Consider the following 21,182-nt stretch of genomic DNA (forward strand, 5'->3'; position numbering starts at 1 on the left):
TAACACAGCTCGGGTGATTAAGCAGCTCTGTTTTGAGGGGTCAGACAAAGGCATTTTTACTGCCTCTGGGCTTCTTGACACACGTTCCTTTTTCTGGGAGTGGTGAAGCACACCCGTACCTTTCTCAGAGCTTTATAAAAACACTTCCTCAGAGCTGAATCCAGCTTGCTCCCTGTGGCCATCAGGCAGAACTGCTGCCCACTTGAACAAGGAATAACCCTCTGAAGTGGCTCATTAAGCTCTAGGTGACTGACTGTGAGTGTGGCTTCACAGACATGAGAGGAAGGGAAGAATAACCTCCTGGAGGAGTTTTGGATGAGACGCACTGCAGATGAGCTCTTTTCTCTGGAGATGTATTCCCCCCCCCCCCCCCCCCCCCCCCATACTGACACTGTCAGGTTGCAGAGCTGGCGCGTGCTGTGCTGTGCTCCATGTGAGACTGGAGACTTTGGGGAAACTTTCCTGGGCAGTTGTTGCCCTGAGCTCTGCAGGGTGAGGCCAGACCCTGGCCTTGGCGGGGGACGTTTTGCATTGCTCAGCTTTGAACCTGGGTGGTTGGGAGCTGGTGGAAGGGAAAAGGCTCTGGGTGCCAGGTGGGGTTATCCCAGGCAGAGGGTTTAGCTTCCGTGGAGATGGGTGATGCTGCTGGGGCAGGGCTGCTCGTTACAGTCTCCACGGGAGAAGGCAGGATGGGTGCAAGGCAGGAAAATGATGGTGCTGGGGGACGAATCTTTGGCTTGATCCGTAGGGGAGCTGCTGTGCAAAGTGTCACCTGTGTGCATGTTTATTAAGGAGGGACACAGGGCCGTGCACGACAAACTCTCTGGCTTTTCCGTCCTCTCTCAGCTTTATTGTGCTAGTAAGGGAAGCAGGGCAGGAGCTGCTTCTGGAGAGCAGCGCTGCTAGTGCCCAGCAGGCTGGGGGACAAGTGCTGTGTCCCTGCCAGGGGTGGAAGGTGCCCGCTTGCTCCCCGCAGCACCCATCACCAGCCCCGCTGAGCCATCTGTCCCCTCTGCAGGTCACAATGCAGATGTCTCTCTCAGCGTGCAGTGCCGCGCCAAGGCCGGGCACAGCTCAGTGCTGCGCCAGTCCAGCTCTGGGGAGGACGGCAGCCTGCAGTCCCCGAGTTCTCGAAGCAGAGTGAGCACTGCAGCAAGCAAGAGGAAGGCGGATGGCCGTGCGTCCCAATCCCGGGAACGGCATCGAAGGGATTCGACAAGCTGCCAGGTGAAGCATGATCTGCGCTGGTTAATGCCTGGGTCCTTTCTGTTGCCTCTGAGAAGCAAAGGGGCTGCTTAGAGTGGGGGCTGGTGTGTGGGTGTGTGGTGCAGAGCGCCAGCTGGGCATGCTTGGGGTGGGAACAAACCCCTGTGCTCTGGCAGAAATCTCGACTGGGCCTCAACAGTTTGTTGGCAAAGTGCAGTCCTGGCTAATGTGGCCGCAGGCAGTGGGCAAAGCTGCGGGATGCTGTGCCGGGGGCTTGCAAGCCACGGGATGTGTCCTCCAGGGTTGTCCTCTGGAGCTGCTGGCCTGCAGGGTTGGTTTGAGCCTCCCGCTAGTGGAAAACCCTGGCTGCAAGCCCAGCAGTTGGAACTGTTCAGGGGTTACCCAAGTGGTTTACTTTTCTTGTGGCGTTCAACATTGCAGGGCTCCTCCATTTCTCATCTCCACCCTCCCCTTCCCTGCGTCCCTGCGCAGCGATGGCTGAGCATCGGTGGCAGCACAGAGGGAGGGCTGGGCTGTCTGAGCTGCGTGCTGCCCGAGGACTTGCTGGTGGCCATCCTCTCCGAAAGGCTCCAGGTACGTGGGTGGGGTGGGGGCAGATGCTGCGTTCCTGCTCCAGAGAGACAGGCAGCGGGGCAGTTTGGAGAGGAGGTCTGTATCTGCCCTCAGAGGAGCCCCGAGCTGCACACAGGGATCCTTGGGGGAAGCTGCAGATGCCCCAAGGTGGCAGAACGTGGGGAAAGATCAGAGCTCGTCTGGGCTGATGCGCTGGACACAACGATGGCTGGTGTCCTTTGACATCTGCTGACAGTGGACATTTACTGACTGGCTGAGAGCCCCGTTGTGCCACAGCTGGCTAGAAAAGCTGTTCCTTTTCAACTTTATTCGCAGCTGAGTGACTGCTACCAGGGCGTGGTGTTCGGTGGCCTGGAAACCCTCTTTGCGCACAACATGGCATCTGCTCTCCTCTGCCTGCTCAAAGCTGTCGGAAGTCGGCCTCACATCTACGTTGTGAACCTGTTCCAGGATTATGTGTCCTTTAAAGCCTGGGAGACATCTGCAAAAGAGCAGGAAGGTGAGACTTTCATCTCCACACCTCTCAAATCTTCCCTGTTAAGCACTCAGCCCTTATCTGTGTGTATCTGGGTTACCAGCAGAGCTTGTAAGAAGTGGTCTTATTAATCCTTCCACCTTCTGCCTGGGCGTAGCCAGTGCTCAGCTCACAGTCGCTTAAAATGCAGCAGAGCAGAGCTGAGGCTGGGAAGACTTCCCTTGGTCTCTACCGTGAAAGCCTGGGCACAAGTGCCAGCTGTTGTGGCTCAGTACCGAAGCAGCAGCAGCAGCTGCCCGCAGCGCTGGTGCGCAGGAGCCAGGCAAGGCGCGGGAACTCGCCGTGAACTGTTGACAGTTCAGGGGCTGATCTGAATTTTGGAGCAGGGCTGTGAGCTCCCCAGCATCTCCTGGCAGGATGATCGGCTGGCTCGGGACACAGCTGTGAATCCTGGCAGCTCACCCCCAACAGCAAGCTCTGCTAATGGTTTCTCCTCTGGTCTTGGCTGAAGGACGGGAGCAGGAAGAAGCTGCCCGCAGGGAGAGAGAACGTCTCTGGGAGATGGACGAGGATGAGTATGATGCCCTCAGTGCGGAGCAGAAAATTCAGCTTCATAACAAGATACGCCAAGTCCAGCGCGAGAGGAGGCAGAGGTCTGTGCGCCTGTAACTCCCCAGGAGGGTGCCTCTGCAGGGTTTTCCTGCTCCGGAGACCTCGGTTGAGCTCAGAGGGGTCACGGGGCGAAGGCCCGAAAGTGTCTGTTCCAAGAGGGCAGTTCCACCCCCCAGGTTCCCAGCAGAGGAAGGCCCCTCCTCCCGGGAGAGAACATCTTCTCTCCAGCTGAGCGGAGAGCCCGCGGGTTTAGACGGTGGCTGCCGGGACCTGGGCTCTGGGCTTGCCTGACCGCTGCTCTTAGAAGTGTCTCTAAGTTAATTATGTTGATTCTCATCTTCACCCCCCTTCTTCCCCACACCAGAGGGGTTGTGGTGTGGCTTGGTGTGAGGCGCAGCCATGCTGGCTTGGTTTAGATACCAGTCCTGCCGTAGGGGAAGTCCTTGCTGATCTCCCAGGTTTTTCCTTCCTGAGCGACACTGGCCATAGAAGCTGGTGGCTCTTGGGCTCACCCTCAGCTGCAGCAGCAGGTCAGCCTGGGAGAAGCTCTGATCCAGCAGAGCAGCCCAGGAGGGGAGGCCGCAGGGGTTGAGGAGGATGCACAGGCTAAGTCTGAAACTGGGAGGGGGACCTGCTTAAAGCGAGCGTGTGTTTCCGCACGTCGTTCAGCCCAGGCTGACCTTATGAAGCAAGGCTGAGGTTTGGCTGGCCCTGGAGGTCCCCTCCCACCTCTCCTCACTTGGGATATTCCCAGCCTCCCCAGGCTGAGGGAGGTCCACAGAGATGGCCTAACGGTTCTGCCTGGCCTCAGGGTCAGGGAATGAAGTGCAGGACCAGCTGGGATGGCGGCAAGCCCAGGCTTCTGGTGGTGACTCTCGGGCATGTTTTCTGTTTGGCTTGCTGAAGGGAGATGGAGCAGCTAGCTCGAGAGCTGGAGGAAAAGCATCGGCAGGAGCTGGAACGCTTGAAGGAGGAAGAGCTGAAGAATTCTGAGCAGGGGAAGAGAAAGACTGGAAAAGGCCAAGAGAATGCTTTGAGGAGGGAAAGCCGGCCTGGTGTCAGGCAGGTGCGTGGTTGTTTACAGAAATGACTGAAAGCCCTGGGGACCTTCCTACGGAGCTGCGCCGTGCCCCAGGGAGCCCCACGCAGTGCTGGGGACGAGCACCTGGCAGGAGCAACATGTGGGGCTGTGCTGGGAAACAACCACCGGGGTCTGGTCGTGCTGCTGCTGCACCGGGGTGTCTTCCCATGGGTTTGCTGCTAGAGCTGCTCTACTAAGATCATGCTGCCTTTGAGTCCTGGCTTCATGTAACTCCACATATTGACTACTGAAGCCCTAGGTAGTTTTAGTCCAGCGTTTCTTCCCACTCTGCCTGTGACTTACACCTGTGAGCCATGATCTGTCTGGGATGTGGGGTCTTTTTCTACATGTCTGGCAGGAGATGCCCCCAGGCCTTAGGTATTCATTAGCAGGCAGACTCTGCAAAGAATCAGCCAGCCACAGGGATGCTCAGCGCACCAGAAATGAACTCAGAGGACTGCACGGGAGTAAGGAGGTGTCTTAAGTTCTCTGCTTGGGTTGGGAACCTGTTCTGTTCCTCAGCTGGTTTGCAGGACTCCTCATCAGTCTGACACTGAAGAGTTTGGTTTGTTGAGCTAAACCGGGTACCAGCTCTGTTCTGAACTGGGGTTTGTAGGGTGCCTAGCACAGGTCTCGAAGGAGGTTTGGGGTGCTACTGTAAAGATCATTGGTGTCCTACAGCGCTTGAGCCGGTGCTTTGAAATGCTCACTGCTTTTTTCTGCTCTTCCTGCCCAGGGCGTGAGCAGTCCCACCAGCAACACCAACACATCTAGCAGCGACAGGTCGGAGGTCGCCAAGGGGGCTGTCAAGACACGATCTGTAAGGAAGCACCCGGGCTCTGTTGCACGTTGCACAAAGGAAGATGAGCAAAAGCAGAGCAAGGTCACCCTGATGGATGCCCACCTGGCAGCAGCTGCATGCCCCACAGACCTGGAAGAGGGCGAAACCAAAAATGAGGCCCAGAGTGACAGCGAGAACTTGGCCCTGAGGTTTAATATCTACAAGACGTCGCAGAAGGATGTTGCGCATATTTTGTCATCCTGGGACAGGGTTCAGGGTATCCTGCTGTTCCCCCTGAGCCACGAGGACGCACGGCACCCAGCAGAAGAGCAGCCCCAGCACGCATCCAGCCCCAGGAGCCGGAGGGACAGAGAGGAGCATCAGGAAAGGCTGGAGAAAGAGCATCTGGCAAAACTGAAGGCTCTTGAGGATGCCAGAATACCTCAGCTGGAAGGGGAAGGTGCAAAAGGGTCAGCCAGAGGCCAGGGTGTCGGGGTGCCCTGCTTGGACATCCAGGTGCTGGGCTCAGAAGATGTGACTAGGAAGATCCTGGAGAGCAGCGAGCTGCCAGCGGCAGAGCAGGTAAAGCCCTGTGAGGCTCGGAGGCTGAGCCTGCCGTGCTCCTGGGCCCTGGTGCATCGTGTCCCACCAGGTGACAATGGCACAGAGCCTTGTCCAGGCCACCGATGATGTTCCACAGTGGCTCCACAGCAGCCCCATGGCTGGGGGAGGTTCTCACCATCCCTCAGGTGGGTGGGAAGCAGGAGTGCTCTCTGTACAAGCATCCCGTCTGTTCAGAGAATTTCCCAGCCTGGAAATCATTGCAAATGGTCCCAGGGCAGGGCAGCCCAGGTTTCCTTCAGCTGAGTCACTCCAGGGAGAAGTTTCTCTCTCTACGTCCCACTTGTAGGTCCTGGCACTGCTCTGGAGCCTGCCCACTCCACTGGGCATGAAGAAGCACTGTGCCCCATATAAAAAAAAACCCACCACATTGCCGAAAGCTCCGTGCCTTTAAGGAGTGAGTGTGAGGATGAAGGTGACAGGAGTACAAACAGGGTTTTCTCTTACGCTTTAGGTCCTGGATAGCCTTGGACTGGGTCCCTCCGGGCTTCCCATTCCCCCTACTGCTTTCTACTCCGTGATCCACTACCCGGCAGAGCGGACGGCCCCTGCAGCAGGAGAAGCCCTCAAGCACTTCGTCTTTGTTGTGCCAGAAGGCGCCACTGCAGAAGAAGACAAGAATGCTGCCGTAAGTCTCGTGGATGCCCCCGTTGTGCCCGAAGTGAAGGTGCCAGGGCAGGAAGGGTGGGTGGGGAAGGATCACTGTGATGTCTGTAAGATGAGAATAACGGTTTAAAAAACCACCTCAAACCCTCACCTTGCCTTGAGGTCCTGGGCAACGAGAGTGTTGTAGGCAAAACAAAACCTGATGAGGAAGACCAAGTCCCTGGGCAGATGCGGTTGTTTATTTAGTGCTTCCCCTAATTGTTAACAAACCCACAGCTTGCTTTCCAGGAGGGGGATGTCTCGGGGCAGGTCTCACCTCTCTGTTTTCTCCCTCCCCTTGTGGCTCAGACCCGAGAGGAGCAGGTCGCCCCTGTGAGGAGCCAGTTGAGCAAGGAGAAAGCTGCGGGCAGCTGGGAGGCTGCGAGGGAGAAGCAGAGCTCCGGTCAGGGCAGGAGATGTCTCCAGAGGCTGAACAGGGAAGCACCCACATCTTCTCCTGGGGCGCACCAAAGCGGCGAGGACACGGTCCCATCCCTGCCGAGACATGTCAGGTGAGCTGAGGGCTGAGGAGATCGCTCTGCTTTGCGGCCACCCTGCCAAGTGAGGTCTGTCATCCCCAGCTCCTCAGGGCCCCTCTGTTGGTGCCTCCGTGGGATGGCAAGTCCACAGCCCTCCTCCTTGTCTTGTTTGCTCATTAGCCGTGTCTGAAGCCCCCTCTTTAACTGCCAGGCTGAGCAGCTGCCGGTGGATAGTGCCTGCCCGCGGCGAGGTGGAACTGAAGGTCCACTTCAGCTCCACGGTGCTGGGCCAGTTTGAGCAGACGCTGCGTTTCGAGATCCTGGGGACAAAGCGACTGTACCAGCTGCCCTGCAGGGGCACCTGCCTGTACCCCACCATCAGCCAAGACCCACGGTAAGGCTTGCCCCTGGGAGCCTCCCACGCTGCTCCCCCCTGGGCTCAGAGCCAGGGCTGCCCCTTGTACCCCGGTGACCTTCTGGCTCGGGCAGAGCGTGCTGCCTGAGCCGCCCAGCATCTTGTCCCATGCCTGGAGCTGGGAATACTGGTACCGCAGCCACCAGTAAGGGTTATGGCTTTCTGACCAGGTTTTCTACTTGGAGCATCTCACGGCTCCTCATTCCCTGTTTTCTCTGCCCAGGCTGGTGTTTCCCCACCGAAGGAAGAGCAAGGCAGACGACGACATTGTCTTCAAGCAGTATGTCACGGAGACGGGTGTCTTCCACTTTGGACCGCTGCTGTGTGGGAAGTCAAGAGACTGGTACGTGCTCCCCGCCCTGAGCGAGCATCCTGATGCGCTGCCTGCGCAGCATGGGACGTTGGGATGGCACCTCCAGGGCCTCGTGCTGTCACGGACACGTCTGGGGACGAGCCGTCCCAGAGGCACAATTCAGGGCAGGCCCAGGTGGAGACCTGCCTGGGAGATGCAGGGGGCTGAAGGGCCACAGATGTGTGAACTTGAGCAGATGATGGGCAAGTGAGTCCTGGAGGAGCAGGGGAGAGACGGAGCTGATCTTCCTCCCTGGTGGGTGCCGTGGTGGCCAGAGCCATGTGCTGCTTCCAGCCTGAAGGTCACTTGGAGCAGCTTGTGTCCCCCCGCCACATCTCAGCTTCGCCACCTATGAAATGAACTTTATGGTGTTTTTTTAAAGTGCTTTGAGCTCTACAGGTGGACTGAACAAGCAATTATTCTGCTGATGGTTTTGTAAAACATTCATTCCATTTGTAATATTAGTAAGGCCTTATGATTCGACCTGCCGATATGGGGGCGCGGGGGATCTGCAGAGGAATGAGAATGGAAATTCTGTTTCCCTGTCCTCAATGCTGGACAAAGTCTGCCTGAAAAAGTTGCCATTGTAGCTTCTGGCGCATTTTCTATTTTTAACATAGCTTTTTTTTTTTCAATATTAGAAATTAAGTTCTCCTCTTCATGGGAGCTCTGGAGAGCTAGTGGTATTTTGACAACCCAAGCAAATGAAATCAAAACAGTTCAGAAACCAAAAGAGGATCTTTAGCCAGGCTGATGCGTAGCCTTGGGTTTCTGTTTGCGCTTTTTAACCCTTTAACTCCAAAATCTGCTCCATACCCGAGGGAAGGGACGTTTTTTAAATTCAGCATTCCTCTTGGGAATGAATCCTCTCTATTTCCTTCCCTCAGACCTTGAGCTAACCTGTGAAATACAAGGCAATCTCGTGACTGTTTTGGAAGACAAAAGCTAAACTATTTTTAAAAGCTCTTTCCAAGAGCATTTCTTTATACCCTGCAGGGAAGGAAACCCAACAAAGAGGGGGAGAACCCATGTGCCTGCAGTACCTCTGGTTTTCCAGGTGTCTTTGAATTTCTATTTTGTAAAATGCTCTTTAAGTGGCCTGTGCATCATCACGTGTCTGGGCTGGAGGCACCAAGTACAGGGGTGGACATCAAAGTAACGCAAGGATGGACACACATAGCATCCAGTGTGCCCCTGAAAATGATCCTTTTTCTTGGCCTGCTTGTTGGAACATGGTCTTGCAGTGCAGCCTCCCGCTGCCAGGACACGACGCTTTCCTTGGTGTGGGATGAAGGCGATGGTCTCCTCTGCAGCCTTTTCCCCTTTTGTGGACAGGTACAAGGCGCTGGACTATCCTAGCAACTGTGAGACGATAACCATCCTCAACGTCACCCCCTTGGAAGTAGAGGCGCATTTCTCCTTTGAGCGCGATCTCAAGGCGGACACGTTCCTTGTAGAACCTCCTAGCATGAGGCTGAAACCAAACGAGAAGCAGGTAGGGGACAGCAGGTAGGGCAGGCACTGGTGTAAGTGCCCAGGAGCCATTCCTCCTGCTCACTGAGCGGTCTTCTGCATTTCTGGTTTCGGGGACGGGGCTAGAAGCTGAGCATTTGGGCGTACCCCACTTCAGCTGGTCTGGTGGAAGACAAGCTCGTCTGCTGCATTAAGGAGAACCCGGAGCCAGTGGTCTTCCCCCTGTGCTGCCAGGGGGTGCAGGTGGAGCTGGGGGTCAGCCCCGAGCACGTGCATTTCAACAGGCTGCTTCTGCACAGGTCAGTCATCCCACGGCCCCTCTGCTGGGGCGGGTGCTGTCGGTGAGCTCCCCTTCAGCCTCTCTGGCTGGCTGCATGGCCCTTCAGGCTGGATGTTGGGCTGGCGTCCCTCTTTCTCCCAGCAGTTCCCGGTCTCTCGCTCACCGTTCCTTGCTGGCTTGGTTCTCCCAGGACAGCCACAAGCTCTGTAGCCCCCAGCAACGTGGTGCAATGGGCATCTTGATTCATTTGTATCTCGTCTGCTGGTTCGGAGAGCAGTGCAGTTGCTCCTCCTTATGTCCCTTCTGTTGGATACACCGTTAGCACCCAGCCCTTCCCCAGGACCTCACCTCTGAGACTTGTGAAACAGAGAAAACATTTAACTAATGTTATGGATACTATAAATACTGGATGTGTATAGATAAAGATAGATATATAAACTAATGCATAGGGCTGCTCCAAGATGCATTCAATTGCAAGGCCTACCCTGACCATCGAGCAGCTGGTGCAGGGTGTCTTTCCGCCTCTGCAGGGAGGACAGCAAGACCCTGGTCCTGCGAAACAGCACCCTGCTGCCTGTGGCCTGGCGGCTCTGTGGGCTGGAAAACCTGGGCGAGGACTTCTCCGTGTCACAATGCGAGGGCATCGTTGGTCCACGCACGGAGTTTGACGTGCATCTGTATTTCAAGCCCACAAAGGCTCTCAACATTAAGAAGAAGATCCGACTGGAGGTGAGGGGGACTGTGCCCTCCCTGGCAGGGCAACGTGATCTTCGGGGTGGAGGCTGTGCTTGAAGGGTTCCCTGCAAAGAGGGGGACAAAGGATGAGCCTTCCTGAGGTTCCTTTCATCGCCGGGGGGGCAGGCCCTTAGCAGCAAGGAACTTGCTCTTATAGCTGAGCTTCAGGGGGCATGTGTGCTGCTGGGCCAGGAAGAGCTGCACCTGAGGGACACAAGGCTGCTGTGACCCCAACTTCTGCTGCCTCAGCCTGGGTTCACCAGAGCACATGGTGCATCCCTGAGCATCTGCGTCAGCCCAGACAACCAGGCGCTGTGTCCTGAGCGCACGTTACAGCCACCTTGCCGCTGTGCGTGGTTGAATGCTGTTGTTCGGCTGTCCAGACCTCGGCGTGCTCCCTGCGCCCATGCTGGAGCCTGTCCGGGGCTCTTAACAGAGAGCAACAAGCTGTCACCCTGGGGTTTTGTTCCCCCTGGTTTGGGGGCTGCACTTCAGTGAGGATGCTGGGTGATTGAAGAGGAGAGGGTTGAGGATCAATGCCACCTGCTCTGGGACACCTCACACTTCTTGAGGTTGTTTTTCCATCGCTGTGTCTCCCCGGGTGCTTCCGCGGCAGCACTCCCTGCTGAAGGAGTGCCGAGCTGGGCTGGCAGGGCTTCTTACTGCAGCAGCATCTCGCTGGGTCAGCCCGTGAGATGAGCAGGTTGGGAGAGTTTGGGAATCCACAAGTGCTTGTCAAGCAGGGTAGGCCATGGTGGAAGCAGCTAGCAGAGACAAGGACTCGTACGTTGTCTACCAAAAGAATTTAAGAGAACGGTCTAAGCAGTGTTCGTTTCTTGCTGCCTCAGGTTTCAGATGCAGAAAACATCCTGGGGATTGTCCAGGCTGAAAATATCCGCATTTCTGCAGAGGGCTATGATGTTGCTCCAGTCATCGACATTCCTAAAGGTCAGTGAATGCCCCAAAACAAAGCAGTCTGGGTGTGTTGCCTTGCCTTGGCAGGTGAGCAACCAAAGCGCTTGGGATGGGGTAGCATGCAAGCGTGGCCCGGTCACATAAAGCGCGTATCCTGCAAGTTGAGTGGAGTGAAGGGCTGTCAGGGCACAGCCAGCCTCGAGTCTCTCGCCCCTGAGCTTTGCAGTGTGCAGGTTGGTCTGGGGGCTTAGAAACAACAGCGATGTGAGCGAGCAATTGGCAGCTCCTGAGGGCTCAGCAGGGCACATAAAGTTGTCGGATCAGTGCTTGGAAGCAAGAAGGCAGAAACCCAGCTCCTCACCTGCTAAACCCTGCAGATACTCTCCGAGTAAGAACAGCAAGGGCAGCAAAGTAGCTAAAGAAAATTTCCAAGAATGGAAACTTGCTGAGAAGGGTTTGGGGCTGCCTGAGAACTCCAAGTGTCATAGAACAGTTTGGGTTGGAAAGGACCTCAAAGATTGTCTTGTCCCAACCCCCCTGCCATGGGCAGGAACACCTTCCACTAGTCCAGGTTGCCCCAAGCCCCGTCCAACCTGGCCTTGAGTGGGGCAGCCACAGCTGCTCGGGCAGCCTCTGCCAGTGCCTCGCCACCCTCACAGTGAAGAATTTCTTCCCAACAGCTAATGTAATTCTCCCCTCCTCCAGTTCAAAGCCATTGCCCCCTGTCCTGTCACTACAGCCCCCCCGGAAACACCTGTCCCCACCTTTCTTATAAGCCCCATTTCAGTATTGAGAGGCCAATTGAAATTCGCCTGGAAGTGTTGAAATATCTGTCTTGTCACTTGGTGTGGTCTGTAGCAGCTCACTAATACTCCCCGTTTCTTGCCTGGCTCTGCGGGTTTTCTGCAGGTGCAGGTGGCACCGTGGATTTTGGAGTCCTGAAAGTCCTGGATGATGCAAAGCAAGTGCTGACTCTGAGGAACAAGGGGAAGTATGAGATTGCGTACAGGTGGGTCCAGCTGCCTGGTCTGTGAACGCGTGGTGCCACCATCTGCCCAGGCCTGCCTTCTCCTCCTGCCCTTGGCTAGAACCGCTTCCCGTGCTGGCTGCCTCGTGGTCTGGTTAAATAAAAAGCCCGGGCTCCCTAATCTCAAAGGCTTTAAGAGAGAGTGCAGCCCCACACCAGCAGTCCTTCACAGCTGAGCAGGAACCAGAAGGAGAGACCCTGAAATTGAAGCCACTCACTGCTGAGATCCATTGCCTTCCTCTGAGGGGCAGCTCCTTTCTCTTTATGACTCTTTAAAGGAGGGGATGAGAAAATTGGGTGTCGAGGTTCGTTTGCAACACTCGTGATGGTCTGCACTCTGTCAAGATCTGAGATTCCCCAAGCAGAGCTGGACTCTTTCCCTTTTAATTTTTTTATGGTCTTATGTCAAGTCCTGGCTGTGCCGGTGGCACTTGTGGTTTTAACTGCAGAGGTCTTTGTTCCTTCCCTTTCTCCCCAGTTTCCAGCTGAAGGCTGCAGGCACCACCATACCAGACCTGGCAAGCCACTTCGCTATCCAGCCGCAGAAGGGCCTGCTGGCTGCCTCCGGGCGCCCTGTGCAGGTCCAGGTGTTCTTCCACCCCAAGACGGAAATGAGTATCGAGGACAAACCCATCCTGCACTACCAGGTGAGCTGCCCCAGCCAGGCAGTGGTGGCACAGCACGTCTTGGGAGCGTGAGCAGGACAGGTGCCTTCTGGAAGGAGGGCTTTTAGCTGGGTAATTCTCGTAGGTGACAGCAATGTCTCAGAAAACATTTGTGATGCTTCCTAAGCAGAGCTGAAAGTCTGGCGCTGGAGGAGGCGTTGAAACAGGGAGGATGAGCTGATTGGGACCTGGGATGGGATCAGGGAACAGAGCCAAAGGCTGGCCTCTTTGCTGGTTTTACCAAGCCCTCCTCTGGCTGCAGGTGATGGAGCCCAGCATCTGCGGAGGAGGCGAGACCGTCGCCGTCATCCCAGTGAGGGTGTCGGCAAAAGCTGTGTTCAGCAAGTACAGCATTCACCCCGCCTCGCTCATCAACTTCGGTGCCATGGTGAAGGGCAGCAGGAAAACCTGCACCTTCATGCTGGAGAACAAAGGCAGCCTTGACTTTAAATTTCTCATCTACCGAGCAGACCAGGACGCATCCAGATTGCAAGAGAAAAGGTGAGAGAAGACCTGCACCACCTGCCCTGCCTGAGGAGGCACGACAGCGTGGCTGGTGTGTGACAGGCAGCCCAGACACCTGGGTTATTGTCCAGTTCACGTCGCCAGCTTGTGAACAGGGAGTGGAAAAGTGCCTCAGTGTCCCCGTGTGTCGGGCAAAGCTGGTGATACAGCTGAGCTGTCCGTAAGCTGCAGGAGGTGCCGCCGGGGGCTGCGAGGGGCAGGGAGGCTTTCCTCTGTGGGGAGGGGAAGGTCAGCTTTGGCTTCAGAGGAAGATGGGGCGGGGGCTCAGCATGATGGATGTTTCTGCTTTCTCCTCTTAGTGGATGTCAAATGAAATCTGCCCACTCTGACAAGAGTGAGAACTTACACCAAAGGACTTCCTCAGCCAAGAAAAGCAAGCGCTCGCTGCAGAAGGTTGCCAACCCCTTCATGCAGGTGGGTGGCTCCCGCTCCCCAAGACACACTGCTGTGGGTGCTGTGGGAGGACGCTGATGGGGGCTCATCACCATGGGATGGGACATGGTCTGCATGATGGAGGTCTGTCATCTCCCAGCCACAAGCAGAGGCAGGAGCTGCTCAGTTGCACTGACAGTCCCGTGCTCTGGCTCAGACTTGGAGTTGTGGGGTCAAGAGAGAGGAGCAGGTCCCGTGTTTGGTGGCTGCTAGCCAAAATAGGTCTGTGAATACCACAGATGTGGGCACGTTCCTGTTTGAAGTCCCAGTCCATAGATACCAGATGACCTTGTGTTTTCGTCTTCCCAGTCCCTCTCTTCCCTCCCATCACTTCTCACAGTTATTTCTGCTCTCCTGTTTTACCCCTGAGGCTGGAGGATCCCAGCTAGCACCTTCACCTTTTACACCCAAACTCCTTCCTCTGTGCCAGCCAGGACAGGCCTGCGGCTCCTCCTGGCTTGTCCCTCTCCTCCTGGGGCTGCCTCTGGGCCGTGGAGTCATCCCTCCCTGCCCTGGGACTGGGGGCTCGGCCTGGCTGGAGGTTGAGCAGTGGCGTACTCCTTGCTGGGGATGCTCAAGGCTGGGCTGCTGGACATCAGCCTCTCCTGGGACTCTTTCTGCAGGCTTGCATCACTCTAGGCATGTTCACGGTGTACCCTGGCTTTGGTTCCATCCCTCCTGGGGGCCAGCAGATGATCACGGTGGATTGCTCTGCGGAATCACTGGGGACGTGCGAGGAGCACCTGCGCATCGATATCAGCGACAGAGACCCCCAGGACAATCCCCTCGGCATCCCCTATACCCTGCTGGCTGAGTCCTGCCTCCCAGGTACGCCCCGTCCACAGGTTCCCGCAGCCAGACCTGCTGCTGGTCAGCACCTGAACTTACTGCTTGGTTAGAGAGGCGCCCTGACCTTGAAGCTAAACCCTAAAATCCTCAGAGGTTCCAGTTCTTTTCAAGTCAGCCAGCGGGGAGAGGCTGGGAGGGATGCATGGAAGGATAAAAGGAAAGCAATACTCCTTGACTGGGACTGAGCTCCATCCTCGCAGCCGACTCCCCGCCCAAGGCTGGGTTTTGCAGTGACCTGGGCAAAAAGGGTTTATCAAGCCTTCCGAGAGGCCAGCAGGGTCCCGAGAAACTCAGCAGGAATTCAGCATTCAGCCCTCCCTCTGCTCTGCTCGCAGTATTTGATGACATCGAGTCCATCTTTGAGGAGCACCGAATCTGCAGCAACGTCAACCTCTGCCAGACCCCGCAGACGGTGCGAGACAAGGGTGTGTATGTCAGAGATGAGAACAAGTTTATCTTCACCGACGTTCGGGTTGGGCACCGGGCCACAGCTCGCTTCAAGATCCACAATGTCAACAAAGTCCCCTGCAATGTGGTCCTTTCCATCAAACCCATCGCCGGTGAGGTAAGAACAAGAGGCCAAGGTGACCGTTGCTCTTTACAGGCTGCGCTGCCTTGTTCTCCAGACTCGCTGCTTCCTCTTGCCCGCACTAGTCCAGCTCCGTGCAGGTCAGGCTGCAGGGGGGAGCAGCAGTGCCAGGGTGGCAGTTCTGAATTTGGCACGTCTCAAGCAAGGCTTTGTCTCGCCGCTCTGGGTCTTTGGTGGGAGACCCAAACCCTTCTGCACATCTCTTGGAAGCCCGCTCGGAGGGGGCCTTTACTGGCCTGACGTGCCTGGGCTCAAAGCAGACCATTCCCTCAGGCTCCCTGGCCTTTTCCTTCTCTTTAAAGGCCAGTTTGAGGTTAGTCGCGGGGTTTCCGTGCAGTGCCCCCCTCCCTTGTGTGCTGGGGTGGCTGCCCAGTGCTCGAAGCCAGCTTTTGTGCTCCTGGGCTCCCTGTGCAAGGTCAGCACCGCTTTGGAGTCACCCCCTGCGATGGAAGGAGCCTGCCCGGGGCAAGCAGGAAGGGAGACACGCTGTCTGGGGCTGTTCCCGGTGACGCCTATAAGAATAAGACTGCGTAAAAACACTGAAGGATGTTTCCTCCTAACAGGGCTCTGTGGGTTCCCCCAAGTTTCACAGCCCCATCAGTGACATTTTCAAGGTGGATCCCGTTCGGATGTGCGTGCCCAGCTGCTCCCACGCCTTTGCTACGGTGACCTTCACTCCACAGATGATGCGGAGCTACCAGTGCACTTTTGAGGCTTCCCTCGGTGTCCTGGCGAGGTAACTCCCCCTGTGAAATCTGGGCGGGGGGACCTGCCTGATGGCTGCCCCTCCTCTGGGAGGACCCCGACCTCTTGTTAACCCTGATGCTCTCAGTAGCCTTAGGCAGAGTGCTTGGCATTAGAGAATAGAGGAGGCGGTAACTACTAGACAGAGTAGAAGGAGAAGGGGTTATAGCTTAGCCTCGAGTGACTGTGAAGACAGTGCAGCATTTGGCAGCCAACTGGGAGTTAGTGAATCAGAAAGAAATGGAGATGTGCGACTGTTGAGCTGGGGCTTTCCAAGGACAAAGGTTTAGATGAAGCCGTTTCTGTGCCAGCCAGCCAGCGTGCATTATTTCCTCCTTGTTTCTGTGAAAATGAGATGATTGTATGTGATTACCTGGGGTATGTTAAGCTATTCTCTGTCAAAGGAGCGACTGGAGCCCTTTTAAAAGAGGAGCCCAGTTCCCCTGTCCTGGGACGTGCGTACCAGGGCCCTGACCGGCTCTTCCCCAGCCGTTTAGTGGCTGAGTCAGGACAAGTCAGCTTTCTGCTCTAGTACGCAATTCCTTTTTTAGCGTCCTTGGAAATAATCATTACTGATGGTGCTATTTGTTTTTCCCTTCTTGCTTTTATACTATTTCCATGCTGCGCTCATGCTTTTTACATGTGTCTCATATCATCGCAGCCAGTGAATTTGCCGTGTCTCACCTGTCGCCTCATTATTTACCTGCTGTGCTGCGTGATTCGATTCAGTGACATGTTCTTTAAATGCTACTCTGGAAGGCTCTGGCTCTTCAGAGCTCTTGTGAATGGCCCTGATCGGACTGGGAGAAGGGGGGTGGAGGAGACCTGTGTCGTGGGGTACAGGAGCACCAGCCAGGGAAAATGCAGTGGGTGGCCCCTGCTTTGTTGCTTGCCAGGTGGGAAATTGGTTAGTGCCGGCCGTCATGATTTCTCCTCTGCCTTTCCTGCAGCCCTGCAGCAATTAAAGCGCAAAGCCTGACCTTCCGTGTCAGTGGAGATGGGACTCTGCCTCGGGTGACAGTCCTGCGCCCGGTACTTCACAGTAAGAGAGGGACCCCTCTGCTGGTCTTTAAGAAGCTGTTGCTGGGTGATTCACAAAAACTCCCTCTGGTCCTTCGTAATGGTGGCACCCTACCTGTCCAGGTGAGGACCTGCTCAGGGAATGCTCTGGTCTGGGAACAAGTGCTTGTCTCGTGGAGAAAAGGTCCCAGGAAGCATGGCAGACCTGGAAACAGCTCTCAGAAATTCTTTTTAAGCAAATGACTGACTTGTAATTTCCGGGAGGAGAGTTCCTCTTGGAAATGCGATTTTTCTGACCAGCCTATCCTTTTCAGTCAAATACAATGCAAGAAAGTTGGTGGGGTGTTTTCCCCCCATCTCTTTTCTCACGCTTTGATTCTCGGGTGGGCACGTGTGATGTCCTAGTTGCATTAGATTGTATTTGATCCCATTTTACTACACTTGAATGAAAAATTCTGTTCATTACTTTTGTATCCCAACGCCTCTGAACACTTCTTTTTTCTGTCTAGTTTTACTTGAACTTTGTAAGTTTAGCTACGAGCTGTGTTTGAAGCGGGGACGCATGCTGGATGCCCCGTGCTGGACCAGCACCAGTACGGTGCCAACCCACGTGTCACCCTGTACCCACACCAGTGTGGTTATGCTCTGTGTTCCTTTTTCTCAGTTGACGATAGACCTGTTGGATGAAGCGGGAGTTTTCTTCTTGAAAGCCAGGCCCACCACACAATGCGTCTACCAAGCTGGGGGCGTGAAGGAGGACTCTCCTGCAGGAGGTAAATCCTGTCAGTGTGAAGCGCGGTCATCCACACAGGGGAGAAATGTGTGCCCTGCTCTTGGTTTGGCCAAGCAGCCGCCAAATGTTAGATGTTGTTTCTTTGCTGGGGCTCTCTGTACCCCCAGCTTTTCATGTGGACTCTGCACAGGGCTTCCTCCTAGAAAGTGGTTGGAAGTTTTTTCTGTTCCTCTGGACATGGTGGGTTGAGTTGCGGGGGGCTATTACCACTTCAACGGACCATCTGAGGTCTTTGCTGCGTGTGGGAGTAGCAGCCTGAATGGAGGCAGCCCCTGAGCCCACAGCCAGCCAACAGAAGCCAAACCCATTCTTTGGCTCAGCTTTACGTGTGGCAGGAGCTGACTGACTGCAGTTTGAGTGAGCGCTGGGTGTTAACCTGTGTTTAAGACACTTCAGCAGTGATACGCGTGGTGCTGTCGTAGCCTTGTGAACATATGAGGATGGTCTGGCACCATTGGTGGGAGAACCTGTGCTTGGAGGCAGCTGGGTTTCAACCCCTTACGCCCCACGGAAATATTTCAGCGGTACAGCTGTATCACTTGTCGCTGATTTCATTGCTGTGCAGAGAGAAAGCCTCACACCGCTCTCCTGGTCCTGCTCCGTGGGGAATTAGCAGAGTTTGACGTGCTTTTCAAACCCACCCTGGCCCAACGTGTGGAAGGCAGGATCCACCTGTCAGTGGTGAACAACCCGTATGAGGAGACCGACATTCAGCTGGTGGGCGAAGGCTACGAGGATGACTTCATGCTAGATAACATCCACGGACTGGTGGCAGACAGTGAGGAGGAGGAGAATGCTGAGGGCAATCTAGAGGAAGACGTAATTGAGGGTAAGAGAGGAAAGGCTGCCCAGGTGGATCAAGGAACAGGAAAACAGACGTTTCTGCTCACCCTGTGCCGCGCACCTGCGGTCCAGCTTCAGCAGCCAGATCCTGCTGCCTTTTGTAGCCTGCAGAGGCTTAAGAGGCAGCTTGAGAGCAGAAGAGAAGATCTTCTGTCAAGGGAGAAGCTTGCAGGCTAGCAGGGAAGGGTCAGAGATACCCACGTTCAGCTGAGTATCTCCAAAAGGAGGGCTGCCAGCCCATGGTGTGCTATGGAGATGAAGCCTGTGCCTAATGATTTGTGCCCTCGATACACGCAGCCTGTGCTGTCACCCCCTGACCTGGCGGTCTGGGAGCGTGCTGGCTCTGTGCAGAGGGGCAGTGCATGCTGTGCTGCGTGGCTCTGCACAGCCACAGCCACGGGTTTAGGGATGTGGCAGGGTGTTTCCATGGAAGCGGTAGGATGAGGAACTGCATCTCCCCAGGGAGGAAGGCTCGGAGCAAGGAAGAGTTGGCCACGCCTGTCTCTGTGGATGTGAGGGGGGTGGATGGACCTCAGGCACACTGAGACCTCCTGCTCTCATTCCTAGCAGCTGCCAGAGTGAATCACATCCCGTTCGGGGACTGTCACATCGGGAAACCCTACAGTGTGACCTTCACCATCACCAACCGCAGCAGGACGGAGGCGATGCGGTTTGAGTGGCTGGCAGACACCCCATTTCACTTCTCCCCCAAGGTGAGTTTGGATGGCTCTGCCTTTTCCCATTGCTCCAGCCCTGCCCGGCGGGTTCCCAGGAGCTGGCAGGGAGTCACCACGTACCGGTGAGAGCCTGTTTCAGTGCCACAAAGGATCTGCAATCCCTGGCTTAGCTGGCATGGGGCTGTCAACCCCACAGAAAAGGCTCAGTGTTACAGGAGGTGGCATCTTTTGTATTTTCCTCTGTCAAACCTCAGATGAATACACAGTAAGAGGCAGATTCCTGGCACAGCTGCTCACCACATCGATCTCTTTGCTGTCAGTCCTGCCCTTGCTAGTGATTCCAGTTTGGTCTTGGCTCTCTGGTTCTCCCTAGGTGGGACACCTCCATGCTGGCTGTGCTAAGGCCATCACAGTGACCTTGAAATCGGATGTCGCGGTCACCTTCAAAATGCACCCTGTGAAGTGCAAGGTGGCTAGGATCACCTTCCCGCTGCCGCCGGAGCAGATTAAAGACTGGGATGACTGCCTGCGCACCATCAAGTGGGTGGATACCACCATGAGGGGCCCAGGAGCCACGTGGCCTGTGAAGAAGAAGGTAAGAAATGCAAACAGGAAAAGCTAACGGAGCTGCTACAAAAAAACCCTGGCAGGCCACCATCTCTGCTGGCTGAGCAGCTCCTGCGTCCTCCTGACGTTTAATCCATCCGTGAGGTTCACCCGCAGTGCGTTTTGGGGGAGAGGCAGATGCAGTGACCTGTGACACCAACACAAAATGGGGAGGTCTTTTGACAACACACGTTTAGCCACGTGCAAACTACCGGCCTCTGCCAAAAGCTGAAGTGTTGCAACCTGTGTTGAACGGGAGGGCACATTTTATGATTTTATCACGTTTTGTGGTGTTAAAATTTCTTCATCGAATTCAGTGCATTTCACCAACAAGGAGTTTAAGGCACTGCACTCTGACTCTTGTTTTGGAGTGGAGAGCCACACTAGTGCTCTTCTGTGTGCGCTGGCCAGCCCACCGGCACATGGTGGGTGAGCTGTCAGCTCTGCCTACACCGATAGAGATTTTGGTGGTGGTGCCCATGTTGTGTGGGATGTCTCATTGTGGAGCAGCCCGGGCGCTGCGTGGCAGTCGTGCAGCAGTCTGGAGAAGCATCGCTCCAGAAACTGCCCCACACACGTACCTGGAGTGACGGTTCTTCCCTCGTTTCTGAGCCTTTTTAAGACCTGTAAACCACACAAAACACAGCAGCAGCAGCAGTCGGAGGCTTTCCTAGTGAGTTCGTCCCCATTCCAAAATGCCCGTCCCCAGCCCTCACCAGCGTGGCTGTTGCCCCACACATGGTGTCTGGAAAGCACCTCCCGCTAAGACAAGAGGGAAAAGGTGCTTTCTGGTTTGGTTCAGTCTTGGGGTTCTCCATCCACAGACCTCCCACAGGGGAACTTAATCCTAATTTAGAGGCCTGCTGGATCTGTAGCGGGCCATGAAAAAGGTCTGACACTCTACAGGGTTGAAACACAGGGACAGGTACCTATGACCTAGTCTTTGTCCCCACGGGTGTATTCCCAGTCATGGTGGTGATTATGGTGTTCAGTCGGTAGAAACAAACACTGTAATGGAAGAGTTAAATTTTGTCACCTTCCTGGGGAAATAAATGGGAATGGTCCTTTCTAGCCCCTGTACGTGGCTGATCTTGGAGGCCAAAAGCCTCCTCTTGCTCAGCCGGGCTTTCTAGGCTCTGCTCAGTGATTCTTCCCTTTCCTGTTTGGAGGTGATCGAGACAGACCCAGAACCAGCTCACACTGTCCTGGAGGAGAGCAGCCGTGAGGTGGAGCTTTGCCTCAGTGCTGTTGTCGACTACGCTGAGCTCAAGCTGGATACGGACACGATTCAAGGAAGTTCAAGGAGACCTTGCTCTTCCAGATGAGGACATTCACGTGAGAGCCAGAGGCCAGGCAGGGACCCGTGCGTGGGAGCTGCCTTTGCCCAGGGCTGACCCGGTGCCTGCTTCGCCGGAGCCGTGCCGTGCTCTCTGGTGGACTCTGCTTCTCCTTCTACTCGTGGTCCGGTGAAAATAAAGGCAATAAAGTGCCAATAAAGGCAAAAAAATAAACACTGACGTGTTTATTGCTTGGCCACTTAATAAACCTCTTCTAATTTCTAACTGGGTGATTAGCCCTGGCAGGGGCTGGGGGCAGGGGTGTGTGTGCTGCTGCCTGCTGGTTCTGAGGTTTCAGCTTCCACACATCCTGGGCGCCTGGAGAAGCTTCACATGTGGACTCGAGTCCCTTCTAGGGCTTTGTGTTCAGTCTCACCTGCTGTTCTTCTCTTTAAACAAGTCATGTATTGT

General features: G+C 55.5%; 2 protein-coding genes across 2 annotated transcripts in view; both read left to right on the forward strand.

The window, feature by feature from the left end:
• The window catches only part of LOC106631623 (hydrocephalus-inducing protein homolog), a 39,144-nt gene extending 24,692 nt beyond the window's left edge, over positions 1-14,452 (forward strand). The window contains exons 20-38 of the mRNA XM_055726934.1: positions 1,019-1,227; positions 1,648-1,800; positions 2,116-2,299; positions 2,787-2,928; positions 3,794-3,953; positions 4,705-5,331; positions 5,825-5,998; positions 6,325-6,527; positions 6,706-6,888; positions 7,133-7,252; positions 8,597-8,756; positions 8,861-9,033; positions 9,545-9,743; positions 10,598-10,697; positions 11,574-11,673; positions 12,170-12,338; positions 12,619-12,857; positions 13,181-13,295; positions 13,937-14,452. Of these exons, the coding sequence (XP_055582909.1) occupies positions 1,019-1,227; positions 1,648-1,800; positions 2,116-2,299; positions 2,787-2,928; positions 3,794-3,953; positions 4,705-5,331; positions 5,825-5,998; positions 6,325-6,527; positions 6,706-6,888; positions 7,133-7,252; positions 8,597-8,756; positions 8,861-9,033; positions 9,545-9,743; positions 10,598-10,697; positions 11,574-11,673; positions 12,170-12,338; positions 12,619-12,857; positions 13,181-13,295; positions 13,937-14,212 (3,686 nt within the window). The 3' untranslated portion in view covers positions 14,213-14,452. The remainder of the gene's footprint in view (positions 1-1,018; positions 1,228-1,647; positions 1,801-2,115; positions 2,300-2,786; positions 2,929-3,793; positions 3,954-4,704; positions 5,332-5,824; positions 5,999-6,324; positions 6,528-6,705; positions 6,889-7,132; positions 7,253-8,596; positions 8,757-8,860; positions 9,034-9,544; positions 9,744-10,597; positions 10,698-11,573; positions 11,674-12,169; positions 12,339-12,618; positions 12,858-13,180; positions 13,296-13,936) is intronic.
• LOC114017994 (hydrocephalus-inducing protein homolog) lies at positions 14,301-20,951 on the forward strand. The gene is made up of 9 exons (XM_055726938.1): positions 14,301-14,379; positions 14,432-14,727; positions 15,336-15,487; positions 16,446-16,638; positions 17,180-17,288; positions 17,874-18,137; positions 18,719-18,864; positions 19,202-19,423; positions 20,604-20,951. Exons 1-9 carry the CDS (start codon positions 14,301-14,303, stop codon positions 20,757-20,759), a joined length of 1,617 nt encoding a protein of 538 aa, XP_055582913.1. The 3' UTR covers positions 20,760-20,951.
• The last annotated feature ends 231 nt before the right edge of the window (positions 20,952-21,182 follow it).

Source organism: Falco cherrug, chromosome 14 (genome assembly GCF_023634085.1).
Source record: "Falco cherrug isolate bFalChe1 chromosome 14, bFalChe1.pri, whole genome shotgun sequence".
NCBI classification, from domain to species: domain Eukaryota; kingdom Metazoa; phylum Chordata; class Aves; order Falconiformes; family Falconidae; genus Falco; species Falco cherrug.

Coding starts and splice junctions, on each gene's coding strand:
- LOC114017994 (XM_055726938.1), top strand. CDS start 14,301: ATGCATGGAAGGATAAAAGGAAAGCAATACTCCTTGACTGGGACTGAG. Junction 16,639..17,179: donor GTGGCACCCTACCTGTCCAG/GTGAGGACCTGC, acceptor CCTTTTTCTCAG/TTGACGATAGACCTGTTGGA. Junction 18,138..18,718: donor AGAGGAAGACGTAATTGAGG/GTAAGAGAGGAA, acceptor TCTCATTCCTAG/CAGCTGCCAGAGTGAATCAC.